At 46.5% G+C, this 17,095-nt stretch overlaps 3 protein-coding genes across 11 annotated transcripts in view; 2 read left to right on the forward strand and 1 right to left on the reverse strand.

The window, feature by feature from the left end:
* Window positions 1-384: 384 nt before the first annotated feature.
* SELENOH (selenoprotein H) lies at window positions 385-1,888 on the forward strand. Its single transcript, XM_042957360.1, has 4 exons — window positions 385-690; window positions 772-917; window positions 1,040-1,170; window positions 1,709-1,888. The coding sequence occupies exons 1-3, from the start codon at window positions 569-571 to the stop codon at window positions 1,138-1,140; spliced, it is 369 nt and encodes a 122-aa protein (XP_042813294.1). The 5' UTR covers window positions 385-568; the 3' UTR covers window positions 1,141-1,170; window positions 1,709-1,888.
* A 222-nt stretch (window positions 1,889-2,110) lies between these two features.
* Window positions 2,111-9,530, reverse strand: BTBD18 (BTB domain containing 18). Its single transcript, XM_042957356.1, has 4 exons — window positions 9,092-9,530; window positions 8,843-8,919; window positions 7,554-7,718; window positions 2,111-4,704 (listed from the first exon to the last, which is right to left on the reverse strand). Exons 3-4 carry the CDS (start codon window positions 7,675-7,677, stop codon window positions 2,639-2,641), a joined length of 2,190 nt encoding a protein of 729 aa, XP_042813290.1. The 5' UTR covers window positions 7,678-7,718; window positions 8,843-8,919; window positions 9,092-9,530; the 3' UTR covers window positions 2,111-2,638.
* A 157-nt stretch (window positions 9,531-9,687) lies between these two features.
* CTNND1 (catenin delta 1) overlaps window positions 9,688-17,095 on the forward strand; it is a 51,092-nt gene continuing 43,684 nt past the window's right edge. For 7 of the 9 annotated variants that reach the window (XM_042957926.1, XM_042957929.1, XM_042957931.1 and 4 more), the window contains exon 1: window positions 15,504-15,778. The gene's annotated coding sequence lies outside the window, so the exon portion shown is untranslated. Of the gene's footprint in view, window positions 9,767-10,349; window positions 10,494-12,716; window positions 12,865-15,503; window positions 15,779-17,095 lie in introns of those variants that run through there. The other 2 variants (XM_042957928.1, XM_042957927.1) reach the window with 2 other exon arrangements.

The raw sequence follows: 17,095 nt of genomic DNA on the forward strand, positions 1-17,095 counted from the left end.
GAGTCCTGACCTCGCCAAGTTAATTTGTGGGTTTGGTTTGGGATTGGTGCGCGGGTTCCCAAGGAGGAGGTGGGGCGTGGGGCACGCTCTTTAACCGGACGGATGGTTACAGAAAGGCCTGTGCGAAGCCCGGCTTGTTTTCAGAGCTACCTAGTCGGCGATCCTCCCGAAGTGCGGTGGCTCGGTCGGGTGCTGCCTGTACCTTACCCCGCTCCGCGGGCAGTGGTTGTGTCCAGGGAACTTTTTCCCCTTCCCCACCCCCGACCGTGAGCAGAATGGTTGTGCCCAGGGAGCCCCCACCCCCCGGGCTCCAGCTGGGTGGTTGCGTTGCGCCCGGGGCCCCACCCCCACCCCCAGGCCGCGGGCTGAGTGGTTGTGCCCAGAGAGCCCGCCTCCAGGCCACGTGTGCGCCCCGGCCACGCTTTCCGCAGCGAGGGAGGGGCTTGGGCCTGGCGGCGGGTTTTCTGGTCTGTGGTTTGGGGCTCGAGCGGCGGCGGCCGGAGTCCTCGCCCCCTCGGTGTCCGAGTCTCCACCCTATTCCCCCCAGGTCGGCCCGGCTCCCGGCTCCATGGCTTCCCGCGGCAGGAAGCGGAAGGCCGAAGCGGAGGTGGTCGCGGCGGCGGGGAAGCGGGAGAAGCCGGCGGGCGACCGGAAGAGAGTGGAGGAGGCGACCGTCGTGATCGAGCATTGGTGAGGGGCCTGGAGAGGCACGGGGAAGCGGGCCAGGGCACACCGAGGCCCCGGCCTCTGAGCTTCCCCGCCTCTCCCTAGCACGAGCTGACGCGTCTACGGGCGCAACGCCGCGGCCCTGAGCCAGGCGCTGCGCCTGGACACCCCGGAGCTTCCGGTGGAAGTGAATCCTGCCAGGCCTCGGAGGGGCAGCTTCGAGGTGACGCTGCTGCGCCCAGACGGCAGCAGTGAGTGGGCGCCCGGGACCGGGGGCAGGCGGGAAGCGCCGGTCTCAGACCGCCGGCACCTCGGGATGTGGGGGGAGAGGCTGGTGCATGACGAAGTGACTTCGCTCTCGGTCTTTTCCCAGGTGTGGAGCTCTGGACTGGGATTAAGAAGGGGCCCCCACGCAAACTCAAGTTCCCTGAGCCTCAAGAGGTGGTGAAGGAGCTGAAGAAGTACCTCTCGTAGGGTGTTTTGAGCAGAAGTCCTCACGCTGAGGTTTGAAGGGGGCGGGAGGGGTGGATTGTGGCTATTTGCGAAGCAGCCCTCCCTCTACCCCATATCACACGAGATCTACCGCTCGTAACTCTTCTTGCTCTCAGGATGTCCCCTTATTACTGGTAGGAAAGCTAGAAGTCGGCAATAAAATTGTTTCTTATCAGTGTGCTTTTGGCTAAACTGCACGTCTCACTGTCCTTGAGCTAAGTCGTAGGATGTTGATGGTAATGTAAATGACCCTATAGAAATGCAATTTGTGCCCTTGGAAGATGCGGTTGTCCTTCTCTTGATCCCGTGGGAGAACCACTGTACTGTCACTCCTGGCCCCAAGGATCTGACTGGTTTTTTTATCCCTAATGCTCCTGCATGTTGTCAGGCACTGACAGCTGACTGATGAGCTGAGTGAAATGCGGCGGTAGGATGCAATCCTTGAACTCTCCTGGGTTTGTGGGCTCCAGGGCGGGGGGCACATCTTTCTCAGGCTTTAGGATTGCCTGGGCCCCTTCTCTAACCCTTTTTTCCCTTCTCACGTTCACAGCCTTCGGTCCCTGGTGACGTTTGGAGCATTTATGACGGGACATGGCCAAACTTCAGTCATGTGCCTGAAGCCCTGGTTTCTTCCCCTCCAGAAATGATGGTTCAGTTGTGAGGCAGCCCTCTAGTAAGGCACTGAAAAGTTCTTGGATTTGGTTTGCCTAATAAAAATTGAAACAAAGTATTTGAGTAATAACTTGATGTTATGGTATTAGATGGACAGAGCTCAGCCTTTTGTGGGATTGGCTCCCTTTCTATTTTTCATATTCTAAGGTCACCAATTATCCTGGAGCTCCTAGGCTGTCTGGCATAGCGTGTGAAATACTTGCAAAAACTATGGGAAAAAAGTAAATTTATTTTTTTTAAAAGCATGTATTTCTTTTTAACTCACTTCTTGGAAGTGATGATGGGAGTTCTATCTTTTTGGCCCCTGCAGAGGTTTGACTAGAACTTCAATAATGGATTGAATAAGCCCCACAGTAGGTACTGGAAAATGTCCTGTCACTCTTACCCAGTTGTCCCACCCCAGCACTGTTTCGAACCTTCTGAAACGCTTTGTTTCAGAGGGTGTTTTTTTCTGATTTATTATTAAACTAGCAGTGACTAGAGGTCTTATGACTTAGGATACCTGGCGTTGGTTATTTATGACCTAGTAGATTTGGGGACCACACAGTTTATAGTTTGACTTGTTTATCACTAACTGGAAAATAGATTACAAAGAAATAAGATGGTTCAGGTTCATAATTCTGTACCCATGGTACTACTTCTGCTTGGCTCCCAAAACCTGGGGAGGAGAGGAAGGGACCGACCAAGACCTGGGAGCACACCTGCCTCTCCTGCTAAGGGGACAGGGCACGTGCTAGTCTCTACCAATACACCTTTTGCTAGTCAACATTTCCCACCCTCCCCCTGCCGCTAACCTGCACTACCTGTTCTACGTTAGTATGTCTACCTCTGTGTCTGACTCTGAGGAAGGGTCGGGCCACACAGAAGGAATACCCGTGGGCACCAGCCTCCCCTCTGACGTCCAGTCCACAACATCAATCTCTTCCTCTTCCGAGCTGGCAGGAAGTGGGTCCAACAATCCGGAGTTGCCAAGTTCCTCCTTGCCTGCCTCTGGAGCAGGGTATAATACCTCATCCATACTTAGGGACACTTCCGGCCTAGCGTCCATCCAGTTTGAACAGGGAGGTGAGAGATCCTCATAGAACCTTTGGGGAACGTCGAGAGAGTCAATGTGGAGAAGCTTCTCTCTCTGACCATCCAGTGGCTGGGAACTGGTAATTTCCAGATCCGGAGTCCAAGGGCTTCCTACTGAAAGTACCCCCTCTTCACTCACCTCAGAGGGCATGATAAGGGGGCTGAGGGACTCATCTGGCTCTTTGTTCTCAGAGGGCATGACAAGGGGGCTAAAGGGCTCTGTTGGCTCTTTGTTCTCCCCAACAGGTTCCTTTTCCAATCCTGTGAGCTCCCTGGGCCAGAGTTCCATGTCTGGCAGACACCATTCCTCCCCTTCGATCCAGTTCTTTCCTGTATCTGCCAGGTGATAATTAGGGGTCCTGCAGCCCTCGGCTCCAGGACTCTCCAGAGACCCTGTGCGGGGCTCAATGTCTGAGCCACACAGCATGAAGTCCAGGATCTCCTCCAGCTCACTGGTGGCAGCGGCACTGGTGATGCGGTACTCCTCAGCCTCGCACGGCTGCCCCAGCAGGGCTGTGTCAAACGCGTAGTGCTCTCTGCAGTCCATATCCAACCCGGGCTCCTTCCCTACCGGCTCTGGACTGGACCCAAACTCAGACTTTGCCACTGGGTGGTCTGGGGAGTGGCTAGCAGAGAGCAGGAGATCTTGTAGCCTGGAGCACACGGGGGAGTCCTGACACAGATCTACTCGGGCAGATAACATTTCCTGCTGGTTCACGGAGGATGGCTGCATCCCTGCAGGCTCTTCGGAGCTTTCAGGTTCTGGGATCTGAGGGCTCTCTTGAGAGTTTTTGAGGGGAGGCTCTTGTACCACCTCCCAGCACGTCCCGTTGACAATCTTCCGAAGTTTCACCCTTCCAACCTGCCCCTCCTCTGCAGAGTCTGAGTTTGGTGCCCTGACTTCAGGGCTCCGCTTCTTGTTCCCACCTGTGTTTCCAAGACCAGATGGGCTTGGGATGCTTTGGAGAGGACTAGCTCTCCCTGGCTTCTCCTTGTCTTCTGGTCCTTTATTTATACTCTTCTGCCGCCAAAGACGCCGGCCAGGGGCTGTCGGTACTGAGCTGGGTCCGCTCACAGTGCTGGAAGGCTTGGATGTACAGACATCAGGAGATGGTTTTGAGCGACTCAGCCTGATCTTTCTGGGCAATAGTCGCTCATCCACAGAGGGGTACATACCAGGCGGGGAAACTGCTGTAGGAGCAAGGGCAGAGTCGCTCTTGTTCTCTTTAGGTCCCTGACTGTGGCTTGATGGTGAAGAGCTTTTTTCTTGTGGAGTTGGGCAAGCTCTGGCCTTCCTCTTGAGCAGAAGATTGCCAGACGAGTTCTCTGTGTTCTGTTGGTTGCTTTTCTCCAGGGGCCCCTCCTCCTTTCCCAAGGACTTCAATCTCACTAGTCCAAGAGGACAAGGAGTCTGGGTCACAGGCAGTGGAGTCCGAGGGCGGCGGGTGGATGCCAGCACCCTGGCAGAGATTGGTGCAGGACTTGGAGGTTGTAAGCACTCCCGGTTCAGTCTTCGGCCCGGGGGGGCCTTCACCAACTTCCCACCCTCTAGCTGAAGGGATTCTAGCTCAGAGACACGGAGCTGACGGGCAGCAGAAAGCACATCCTGGGCTTCTTCTCGAGATACTTCCATCTCTGAGGTATACAAGAAGTCCACCAGCTTCCTGAGTGTCCTGATCTTCAAGCCCCCCAACTCCAGGACCACCTTCCGACCCTGAGCTGGCCTCTCCCGCTGCAGGCGCTCTGTGAAGAAGGGGCTGCAGGCTGACAGGATGCAGCAATGGGCTGGAACTGCCTCACCTGGAAGGAAATCCAAACACTTTTGTTATTTCCTGCAAACTGGCATGTTCACAGGCTAAGCAGAGTCTTTACTACCCAAACGTGCTGCTTCTCTCAACTTCCTTCCGTGGAAGTTCAAATAGGAGAAGTCTGTTCCTTCTGTTTGTCTGGAACCTTCTGACATTACCTAGCTAACTCACTTTTTATCCTTCAAAATCTAGTTTAGACATCACTTCTCCCAGAAAGCCTTTCCCCACCCCACTTCCAGTCTAGGTTAGCTGCTCCTGGGCACAGAGAGGTACTCTAGCTATCAGAGCACTTAGGTCTCAGTGTTAGAACCGTCCATCTCCTTCACTAAAGTGGAACTCTGAGGACAGAGACCATATCTATCTTGTTCGCTAAGATATACCCACCGCTTCACACAAAGGAGGGCATCAAATTTTTGACTCACAAGAATTTAAAATTTTTTACAGAAGCTGTTTGTGGTCTAACAGAATATGAGCTTTGGATGCATATAACCAGGGTTCATCTCTCTCCCGACCTCTTAGGCACTGCCTACCAGGCAGTTGTCTATCGTGAGCCACCTTCTTTATGGGCACTTCCCTGTCAATCTTAGTTGGTATCTCTCATGACTTCAGTTTCCAAAGGCTTGATGCTGACTCCCAGGTCCTACCTCTGCCTAGATACCTTTCCCAAGACACTGAACATGCCATAACCTGCATCAACCTTTCTAGAAGCTGAACTCCATTCCTCAACCCCAAAACCTCCCATTTCTTACTTCAAAATAAGTATGCACTTTACTCCCAAGCCTGAAAACTAGAAGTCTTTGTTCTCCTTTACTCATTGTATCTAATCAAACATATTAAATTTATTTTTATTTATTTTAAATATATCTCTGTATAGAGAGATATACATAGATATATAGATACATACATATATTTTAGTAATCTCTACTCCCAACATGGGGCTTGAATTTACAACCCTGAGATCAAGAGCCACATGCCCTACTGACTGAGCCAGCGGGGCTCCCCCAAACATTAATTTTGTTAAAAAAGCGACTATTTCTTGAGTCCTTCTTGCATGCCATATAATGTACTAAGTAAGGGTTTTACCAATATTCATTTATTTGGTCTTCACTGAAATCCTGTGAAGCAGTTGTTCTTACAGATGAGTAAACTGTGGCAGAGCTAAGTAATACGCCCACCACAATTACATGGTTAGCAAGTCACAGGGAGAGGATCTGAATCCAGGGAATTTGGCTACAGAGCCTATGCCCTTAACTGCAGCAAGTTTTGTAAATTCTTTCTGATTATAAACCATACATTTCTATTCTCAATGCCTTAGTTTAGGCCACCATTCCTTCTCTTGGATTCCAAAATAGCCCTCTATCTGGGCTCAACAACAATCCAATAATTCTTCTCATGCAGCCCAAGTGTTATTTCTAAAGCTTGGGCCTTTACCATGATCATGACCTTCTTCTGGAAACCGATGAATACATTTCCCAATGTTCTGAGGACAAGACTTGCTTCCTTTGCATAACACTTCAGACCTTACATTGCTAATTCTCTAGCCATATCTCTGATCAATACACTTGCAGTCTGCACTCTAGCCATAGTGAACCACTCGCAAATCCCTGGTCACATCTATGTACATGCTGTTCTCCATGCCTGGGGAAATCTTTCCTCACTTCCTTCTACTTGTTTGTCTTCCAGATCTCAGCTAAGGGGTTATTTTCTCCAAGAAAATCTCCCTAACCCCTATTCCCGAACCTCAAGTCTGGGAAGGTACCCCTCTCTTGTACTCCTCCATCATCCTTTACTTACTCCTATACTGCACAGTTACTTGGATGCACTGGTTATCCGAAGGTCTCCCCTTTACATGATTTTCGTACAAAGGGGGACTTTATCTTCATATATACTATACGCCCATGCTAGTACACTGTTCTAGTATACAACAGGCAATTGTGTTTTTTATTAGGAGTTAAGGAATGAATCCCAATTCTGTGCTTACTAAGAGAACCAACAGGCAAGTCGCTTAACTCTCTAGGCCTTGATTCGCTCATCTTTAAGATTGGAACCACATAATATTTTACCTCATAAGGCTGTCTTAAGAATCAGATGAGACACTATACTGGATGTACTCTGCAAAATGTAGAGTGCTACACAATGTTGGTTGTCATAATCCTTTTTTATAAATGAAGAAACTGAGCTCCGGAGAGACAGAGACGAGTGGGACTTACTTGCCCATTTGTCACTTTGTTACTGAGTAACAAAACTAAGACTTAAAAAAAAAAAACTAAGACTCTGATTCCTAGTGTTGGGCCTTCTACATGATTCCAGGCTCTACTTCATGCTGCTCGACCATTGTAAGTGTAAAGGGAAGGAGTGGAAATTAACTATTTTTAGGTCTAACAACAAACAACAAAACCCACCAATTTGAAGATGAGAAAAGTAAAGCAGCAGCTTGACGAGAAAATGGGAAAATAAGTAATAGTATTATTTAACACTTACATTGTGCTCAATTCATGAAGAACGCCGTTCTGAGCACTGTGTGTATGTTAACTCCATCTTCACAATCATCCTCTTACAATATTATCCATCTTTTACAGAATTTCTAGGCTTACTAAACTTTACAATTAGTTTCACGATTTAAAAGAAAAAGAGCACAGTCTCCTATTCACTCTTGAAAACAGCCAACTGTCCTCGAAACAAACAGCTCTTTACCAAATAATGTACAATACTCAAAGGTGATGATAATACCTTTTCTTGGTTTTGTGCTCTACTCCCTGGCCCTGAACTCATTTTATCTTATTCCATCGTGAGTATCCTACAGTGAGTGGCTTCTCAAGCGGGTCCCCACCAGTCTCTTACCTTCCGCCTGTAGAAGGACATCGCAGAACACACCGCTCTGTTGCTGGTGATGAAGCTGCACAAAAGCCAACCGCAGAAACCGGGGATTCCTATATAGGATTTTGGAACTGGCAGGAGAGCACATGTTGGTCTCTTAACAAACCTACGTTTTCACAGATCGGATTCCTGTGGATGAGATAGTACATTTCAGAGGAATGGCTGCACCTAATTTGCTTTTTGTCTTTGAAATGACAAGGAAATTTTGAAAGTGAGAGAGAATAGCCGTGAGTCGAGTTACCATAAGCCCAGAAATTGTGCCAAGGGTATCTCAAGAAAGAATTTCATAGTGGTTACATGTAGGAGCTCAGAAGCATGTGCACATTTGAATCTTAGTTCTGTTATGTATTAGCCTAGCTGTATAATCTCAGGCAATTGACCTAACTTTTCTGAGCCTCACTTTTCTCATCTATGAAATGGTAATGATAATAGTACTTACCTGGTAGGACTGTTTTACAGGTTAAATGAGTCAATGCAGGTAAAATTGCTTAGTACTGTGAGTGCCTGGCACATAATAACTATCACTTCCGAAACGGTAGCTGTGGTTGGGGCACCTGGGTGGCTCAGTTGGTTAAGCATCTGACTCTTGATTTTGGCTCATGGTTTGTGAGTTTGAGCTTCGTGTCGGGCTCTGTGCTGACAGTGCAGAGCCTGCTTGAGATTCTGTCTGCCCTGCCCCTGTTCTCTCTCTTTTTCAAAAGAAACAGATAAACTTAAAAAAAAAAAAAAAAAGAAAAAGTAGCTATTACCATTATGCTTAAACCTTCTTCATTCACGTTACCACCGAGACTCAACACCAATAGTGCTGACAACTCCTATTCTTCCCGAGCACCACACTTCTGAGTTCCATGGGTATAATCCCCAATTTAACACTTTTAAAGGAAACAATATAGAACATAAAATTCTCTAGGAGGTTGTACACAACCTTCTTTTCTTTGAGCTCACTCTATCACACTAACCAGCAGAGGGTGCACAGTAAAGAAAAGCAGGTGCTGGACTCCGTGGGAAGGTCTCTCACAGAAAGAAATAAGGACGTTGCCACCCTTGCTTCAGATGTTCTTGACCAAAGCGAGCCTCACGCGGCCTGGAAACTGGCAAAGGATTTGGCCGTTCGGTTTGTCAGTCTGGTTAATCACCTGGCTAACAACGGAGCAAGGATAATTAAGCATCCTTCCCTTCCCGAAACAAGCTGGCTATTCTGACTTCAGGCTCACTCCATGTCCAGCTTTTTGCACTGAAACCCCCACACTCACTGCACAGCTGGCGTTCCTTTCCTGGCATGCAGTTTTCTGTCAGGTGGCACCGACGGCTCTGAACGGTTCCCGTCAAACTATCAGGAAAGAAGGGGACGGAAAGGTGAATTCAGAAAGGGTAGGCTCCATGCCGATTTCAGCCGGAGAGCTGAAAGGGGCGGAGGATGGCAGCTCTTGCAAGGTCCCAAACATAGGCTCTGGGGAAGCTTCCCGAGCCACCAAGCCCCCCGCCTGGCCCCCAGACCCGACCTGGAATAGCTCTGCAGAAGTTGCTCTTGGCGTCCTCTCGGTGCTCGGGTCCTCTGTCCAGCCTGCCTTGCTTCCTCCCAAAGTCGAGCCTTGCGCGGGGAGGGTTAGCAGAGCGGCACAGGTGGGCCCACGGCCCGAGGGTTCCGCTCCGCGTCCAGAAGCAAGGAATCGGGGTTGGCGGGAAAAGCAGGGCTTCACAGCAGGCCCTGCAAGGCTGGGCGCCCCTCACGCTCTGGGCGCCCCGGCCCAACTCCTTTGAAGAGAGACCTCTAGGCGCAAAGGTTTCTGGGAATGGAGCGTGAGGCTCCCGAAGGCCCGAATTCAGGGCTCGCCCTCACCACCACCTCCGGCCACACGAGCTTTGCAGCCACTCCCTGGTGCCCTCGTACCGCTGCGGGCCCGGCACCCTCCTGCACCGGGAGGTGGTGACAGCCAGGGCCTGAGGCCACGCGGCCAGCGCCACACACCTCGCGCTGTGGCCCTCGCGCACGGCGCGTCGCGGGGCCCGACGTCCTTCCTCCTCCCCCAGCCCGCGGGCTGACGTCTGCCTGAATACGTCATCCCCATTGGCCGAAGGCTCCTCAGGCGGCCAATCACAGGGAGAGGAGCGCTTTGGGCGGGAGGCTACGTCTCGAGGGACTTGAGGGCCGAGCCAAGATGGTCGGGCTGCAAGAGGTAGGTGGGAAGGCCCGCGCGGGAGGGTTTCTTGTGGAGGCCGTCTTGTCCCACGACACTCGACGAAATCACAGGGAGGACGGGGTCAGGATTCCCCAGTAGGGCAGCCTCCGAGGCGGTTGAAGGACACCTCCGTCTTCCCTTTGAAGACGCTGAAGGGGCCCAGGCCCCGCTGAGGAAGGCGTCTCGGAGGAAAAAGCCTCTGGATGGCTCTCCTCGCACCTTGATCAGATCTTTCTAACCTTGATAGCTCCTTAGGCCAGGGATGTTCGGGAACAAGGCTGTTGGGCTAGTGTCTGGAATCCGGTTTTCACGGATCCCGCTCCACTAGAAACTGGTGGGACCAAGGGGGTTACGGAACTTCGGGTGTGGTGGGGCCTGCAGTGGCCTTCCAGACATGATTTAGTTAGCGCACCTCTTGACTGGCAGCAGCTGTTTTCAGGGGTGATGTAACAAATGATTTCAAGATTAATCATTCAGAGAGAATGCCAGCCCACGTTATAAATCTAGACAGCGGTTCCCCCCCGTGTGTGTGTGTTAGGACCTGGGGCCTGGCTTCACTTGCACGCCCCGCGATGTCCAGCTCTAGGTGAAGACAGCTGAATCCAAAGCCATTGGTGACAGAGTGCGGCGAATTAAAACGGAGCAGCCTTCACGGAGGCCACCTGGAGACAGGACACGAAGATGCCTAAGACACGGGGAACCTGCAAAGGATCAGTGGAGAGAGGTGAGTAAAGTACGGTGCGCTCAAATACGGCTGTGAGTTCGAGCCCCGCGTGGGGCTCTGTGCGGACAGCTCGGAGCCTGGAGCCTGCTTGGGATTCCATGTCTCCCTCTCTCCCTCTGCCCCTCCCCTGCTCACTCTCTGTCTTTCTTCGTCTCTGAAAAATAAATAAACGTTAAAAAAAATTTTTTTTAAGGTTTTTGTTGGTTTTTTTTTTTGTTTGTTTTGTTTTTTTGTTTTTTTATAGGATTTGAGAAGGTTGACAAATATGGGGGGATGGGGTGGATTTCCAAGTCAGGTAATATTTTCCTAGTTTGAGACCTCTGCTCTCAAGACGGAAAAAAGATCAAGGAACAGAAGACATTTTAGGTTGCAGTTATATTTTGAAGAGGAAGCAGTTCGTGAAAGGACATAAAACTTAGCAGAAGGAGGACACACAAGCAAGCAAAAAGAAAAAAAAAAGAGAAGGCAGAACAATGCTTGTTTAGGATATCTGTTACTGTGGAATCAAGACTTGAGTAGGTGGCTGGAGTACCAGTAGAGGTGATCCTGTGGGCTTGTAAGAAAAATATAAATATTATACCTCCTCATGAATTTATTATTATTAGGATTAGATTAATTTTCAAGAACTGGAGAGGACTCCCTTCTTGGTTTCTGCTTTTTAAATCCAACACCATTGTAGTTAAATCTAGTGATAGTAGAATTTCTAAAGGGAATGATAAATGGCCATCCTACTCAGGGCTTCAAAAATGACAAACTTTTGATGGTAATATGTAGCCACCAGAGGGTAGAAAGGAGTAAAAATATTTTGTCTTCTTTTGTATGGATAGCCAGGGGGGTTTTTTTGGGTTTTTTTGGAGTTGAATTTTTTTTCATTTCTTCTCCTTGGCATTTATAGTTTCAGTCTATTTTAGAAGTAGAGTCAACACAGCACAGAACTCAGCCCTATATAATAACTTTAATATTTCTTATTTGTTTTTAATATTTCTTTTTTAAACACGGTATTATTTCCTAGCTCTTCCCTAATCTTTCAACGTTTTATGGTATCTTGTTTTTCTTTGTGTGTAAGTGCTGGTGGCTTGGGTGGGGGGAGTTAAACTTTGAGAGCTGTGCAACCGAGCACACTGAATGTAATACTCCATGCGGTAAAAACAAATGAAAGAAAGAAAAAAAAAAAAAGAAAAAGCTCCGCAATAAAAAACAACCTTGTATCTCTAAACATATCCTCAATCCATTAACTTCTCCCTGTTTTCACTGTTACTACTGTAGTCCGCTTTGTATTACTGCAACTTGACCTTCAAACTAATTTCCTTGCTTTCACCCGTACCCCCTCTTTAATCCATTTGACACATAAACAGCCAGATCTTTTCAAAATCTGAGTTAGATTATGTCATTCTGCTGTTGAAAACCCTCACAGGCTTTCCTCTACCTAGGAATAAAATCAAGGGGCACCTGGGTGGCTCAGTCAGTTAGACATCCGAATATTGATTTTGGTACAGGTCCTGATCTCCTGGCTCATGGGATGGAGTCCCGCGTTGGGCTCTGCACTGACAGTGTGGGGCCTGCTAGGGATTCTCTCCCTCCTTCCCTCTCTGCCCCTCCCCCACTTGTGTGCGTGAGCACTTTCTCTCTTTCTCAAAATAAATAAATAAACATTTTAAACAAAGAATGAAATCAAACTCCTTTCTCTAACCTGTAGAATCTTTCATATTCTTATCACTCCCTCCTCATTTTGACACACTGCTGGATTCAGCATGTTTCAGCCTCACACTTGAGGACTTTGGCATTAGTAGTTACCAATGCTCCTATGTTCTTATGATTAGCTGCTTCTTCAGATTTCAACTTAAAGATTTCAACTTAAATGTCAAACTCTCTGAAGAGTTTGTCCCTGACATCCAGGGTAGAATAAGCCACGAGTCATTATTATCAGTCTTTTTGCTTTTTTTTTAATTTTAATGTTTATTCATTTTTGAGAGAGAGAGACAGAACATGAGCAGGGGAGAGGCAGAGACAGAGGGAGACACAGAATCTGAAGCAGGCTCCAGGCTCTGAGGTGTCATCACAGAGCCCCTTGCAGGTCTTGAACTCCTGGACTGCAAGATCATGATCTGAGCTAAAGTCAGACACTTAACCAACTGAGTCACCCAGGTGCCCCTATCAGTCTGTTTTAAATCTCTGCGTAGTGTTACATCTGACATTTATTAATCTTCTCTCTCCCTCCACTAGCATGTAAGCTTTCTGAGAGCAGGAAACTGGTCTACTCATTATCTTTGACATCCAGAAGGTACCTGGCTCACTGTAGGGACTAAGAATAATCCAAGTGGAACTCATCTTTTTGCTTTCGGTCACCTGACTGTAAAGAGTTTATCCCTCAGTGAGTATTGATCCTTGTGATGCTTTATTTGGAGACAGCTATTTCAGATAAATTTAAATTTTAACTTTTTCATCACTAAATTATCTTTTTTTTTTTTTTTAAGTGGGCTCTCTGCCCAACGTGGGCTTGAGCTCATGATCCTGAGATCAAGAGCCCCATGCTTTACTGACTGAGCCTGTCTCATGCTTTACTGACTCAGGCATCCCCTGAGTTATCTTTTTTGGTTTGTATATAACTTTATTTCGAATGTTATCTACAAATTCGTTACTATAAAATGACTTGCCCAGGATTACATAACTAGTAAGCCAAGAGACTTCATTCACTCACTCATCTGTTGCTAAATACGAGACATTAGGCTGAGCTCTGGGGTACACCATGAGCTAGAAAGATGCCATTCATGTCTTCATGGAGCTCATCTTCTGGTGAAGGAGACAGGAAAACACACACACTAAAGGAAGGCAAAATACTTGCAAGTTTTTAGTGATGATGTGAAGGAAACAAGACCAATCCATCGCTAGAAAAACAGAATATTCTAAAATGTGGCTCTGATCTAGAGCCACGAACATTTCTTGTGCTGGTTGTTTTCCTTTGGCAGTCATCTTTGGCTTTTGAACTTGCTATGGAGGACCAGGAATACTAGATGGAAAGAGAAGTAGAAGATGTGATAAGATAGTAAGAGAAGGTTCCTAGATAATGAGGGTTAAAGTTCGTGCATGTCTCTGTTTAATGTATTAATTTCCCAATCTAGTTAGTTTGTTTAAAGCCCATCAAACAAGTGCTGTGATGCCTGTTTGGTCTTCTATCCATTCTGAGAGAAATCCTTTTTTGGCCACTTTAGACCAGATATGAGGGGGTGGATAATGACTAGATTGCCTGATTAGAAGGGCACATTCATGCTGAGGAGTAGAATTCCAGTTTAAATAGATAAGGAAAGGTCAGATTATGGTTACTAAGGGTGACTTTAGTGTATTGAGTGAGTAAACGTGGCACCTTGAAAGCAGATGAGGAACTTGGCTTTTATCCTGACCACAGTGTAGGGTGATGGAAAGAGCATGGGCTTTGGAGTCAGATCAATGAGGGGACCACTTCTTAGCCAGACGAACTCAGGCAAGTTTCTTCAGCTTGCTGAACCTTGATTTCCTCATTTGTGAAATGGTGGTAATACTATCTCCATGGTGGTGTTTTAGAAGTTAGAGATAATGAGTGCAAAGTGCCTTTCACATGATAGATGCTCTGTCATTGTTTGCTATTATCGGGCAATGGTGAGCCACTGAAGGTTTTGGGAGAGGGTAGATACTGGTAATAATAACTCATTCTTAGTGAGTTTATATTGTATACTGTATGTTGCTTTAAGAACTTTATATGTGTTTTGATTCTCACAACAGTACTGTGAGAGATATAGTTATTATCTCCTCTTTATAGTTAAGGAAACAGAGGCTCTGAGAGATTATATAATTTGTTCAAGGTCACGTAGGAATACATTTACTTAAGTATGCTTGCAGGGAAGGAAGGTTTGAAGCCAGGCAGTCTGACTGCAGCACCTATGCTCTTAACTATTACTCTAGATTATGAAAACTTTATGAAGATTCATTTGGCAGCAGTCTACAGGCAGATTTTTCAGTAAGAGTAAAAAAGGAAATTTTCAATTCATCATTATCATTTTTCTTTAGTAACCACTGAATGACCATAAAATGCTAGTCTTTGTCAAACATGTAAAAAAAAAAAAAATCCAATGTCTGTCCTTCATGGCCTAACAGTGTAAGAGCATATTAAGGATCATTTGCAGCTCAGAAAAAGAATACCTGTATAATCCTTTATGTGGGTTAAATGTAAAAAGAGAATGTATGAACTAGATCATCATAAGCTTGAAGTGCACAAAGAAACTGAATTTTCTTAAAGTGAGACTTTTTCTTACACATGCTGTTATCTCCTCTAAATATATTTCTTACTGAATTCCATTTATTCTCCCCCTCAAACCCACATTTTTTTGATTCGGGGACAAATGGGAAGACAGTGATTTTCTTTAACAGCCCAGTGGGATACAGCCTCCTACCAGTTGAAAGTATAGACACGAAAAACTGTTAACAAGTCCAACATCTATTTTTTTTCTCCTTAGCTATAATGCAGTTAAACGAAAACACCGAAATTGAGAGTTTACCTCAGATATTCCCTACCATCCAATCAATACATAGCGGTCCTGTTTCTAGGATTTTTCTCTCCTTCCCTTCCTGTCTTCTTTTGGGAAAATGCTTTGGGGTTGAAAGCAACAAACCAAATAGCAGCAGGCAAATCAAATCAGCTCTTCTCTTATTTCCCTACCCGGAAAGGAAGGGAGAGGAAGCAAGAACCCCACCATCAAAGAGAACTGGAGCTTAGGCGTGCCATCCCAAGGAGCCCTTGTTCCTTTGGCCCCCCCTGGAGCTCTGCAGTAATTCCTCAGAGATTGTGTAGTCTCCACTTTAAATATAAATATATATATAAAACTTCCCCCTGTCTCTTTCTCTCCTCCTCTCTCCTTTTTTATTTTTTTAATTTCCTATAATAAAGTTTCCTATTGGATAAAATCAGCTCCCTGATTTATGCCTGGCTCCTATTGGAAGTTCTCAGGGGCTGACATCACTTAGGAAAGCGAGGGGGTAGGGCTGCCAGATCAGTTTGTCACCACCCAGGCTCCCTAGCCTTTGGCTGGGTGCAACTTCCATTTTAGGTGTTGGATCTGAGAGAAAAAAAAAGGAGAGAGAGAGAGAGAGAGGGAGAGAGAGAGGGAGAAAGAAGAGCAGGAAAGATCCTGATCCTGAAAGGAGGAAGAAGTGGCGAAAAATCAAGTACCCTGCTGGATTTGTCTTTCTCAGCACATTGACGAAGCCTTGGGTTTCTTTCTTAAAGGACTGGTTTTTAGAAGTCCACATTTGAGGTGTGTGCCTTTTTAAAAAATGTGTGTACAGACGGGTGAAGGAGGATAAGCCAAGTCGAATTTTTGTCTTACGGTAACCAGAGGGAAGTTAAAAACGAGAGCTTCTGCTGTGCTGACGGGTGACTTTTAAGCAATTGTTATTTTTTCTTTCTACTTACTTTGGGGGAATTTGGGTAATTTATTAGATTAAAAAGTAAAATATTCAAGACCCAGAAACAAACTTGTAAGCTCTCTCTAACATAGGGAGACGAATAGATCCAGAGGGGTGAGAGCAAATTTACATTTACATGTAAATTTACATTTTTGTATGTTGTTTGATTTTATGTTTTCTTCTGGTGTTCAGCTAACAAACTTCTATTTTCAGAGCCCAAACCAAAAGTTCGGTTTTTTGGCATGTTGCGTGTGGGTTGGGAAAGGAATTTGTCCGGGTTGGAAGCTAGTTATACAGATGGTTCTTCATATGTTTCAAAACTTTTCTCCCCCTTTATCATTAGATTTGTGGAAGTGGAAAGTTGTAGGGAGCTTTGCAGCTTAAATGGTGGTGTTTTTTCCCCCAGAGAGTTTGAACGGCCCAGCTCAGTTCCAGCCCTGCTGTTCCTGGGTGGATCCCTCTTTCACTTTTCCAGGTGCGGTGGGTGGGAGCCTCATTCTCCTGCGAGACGTAGCCTCCTTACTTTGCTTTATAAAAGAAAACAAATGGGTCCATGTTAACCAAATTGCCATTTCTTTCTCCCTAAGACTACATTTGATGACAAAGATTTGTAGAGGTGTTACATGTTCAGTTTGCAAGTACCATAACGTTTGGTGTATGTGCTTAAAGGGATAAGGAAATTCTAATCATGCTTTTTAACTTCACCTGAATAAAGTGGCAACACACCTGGAAATATTTGTGCCTTCTGAAAGGGCCTTGGATCAAATAAGGTGAGGTTAAGAGAAAACATTTAACGCAGACTTTAGTGTTGAGAATGCATTTGAGAAAGTACAACAGGAATAATTATTTTTTAACCCAACTGAAAGTCGTTTTTTGGAGGTCAGTTTTTGGTTTGGTTAATTTGCCATGAAATAAAAAATATGTACGAGCCGAAGGCCCGTGACTGCTTTCATATACTTAATCTTAAGATTTGTCTTTTCTTTTTGCAAATCCATTCTTCCAAAAATACTGTTTCTAGATAATTATATAGCCAACTCATCAGGAGCTGAAAACTGGGTATTCTCTTCTTTCTCTCTTTGAAAATGCGCATCGGTCTGAAAATTAGAGCTGGAATAGATACTGCCCTGATTGTAACAAGATAGGCCTTAATAGATAAGCTGCCCTTT

This window comes from Panthera tigris, chromosome D1 (assembly GCF_018350195.1).
Source record: "Panthera tigris isolate Pti1 chromosome D1, P.tigris_Pti1_mat1.1, whole genome shotgun sequence".
NCBI lineage: Eukaryota > Metazoa > Chordata > Mammalia > Carnivora > Felidae > Panthera > Panthera tigris.

Excerpts from the sequence above, each read along its gene's own strand:
- BTBD18 (XM_042957356.1), bottom strand. The coding sequence starts at position 7,677 with ATGTGCTCTCCTGCCAGTTCCAAAATCCTATATAGGAATCCCCGGTTT. Across the intron at positions 4,705-7,553 it reads TGTCCTTCTACAGGCGGAAG|GTGAGGCAGTTCCAGCCCAT; the intron begins GTAAGAGACTGG and ends ATTTCCTTCCAG.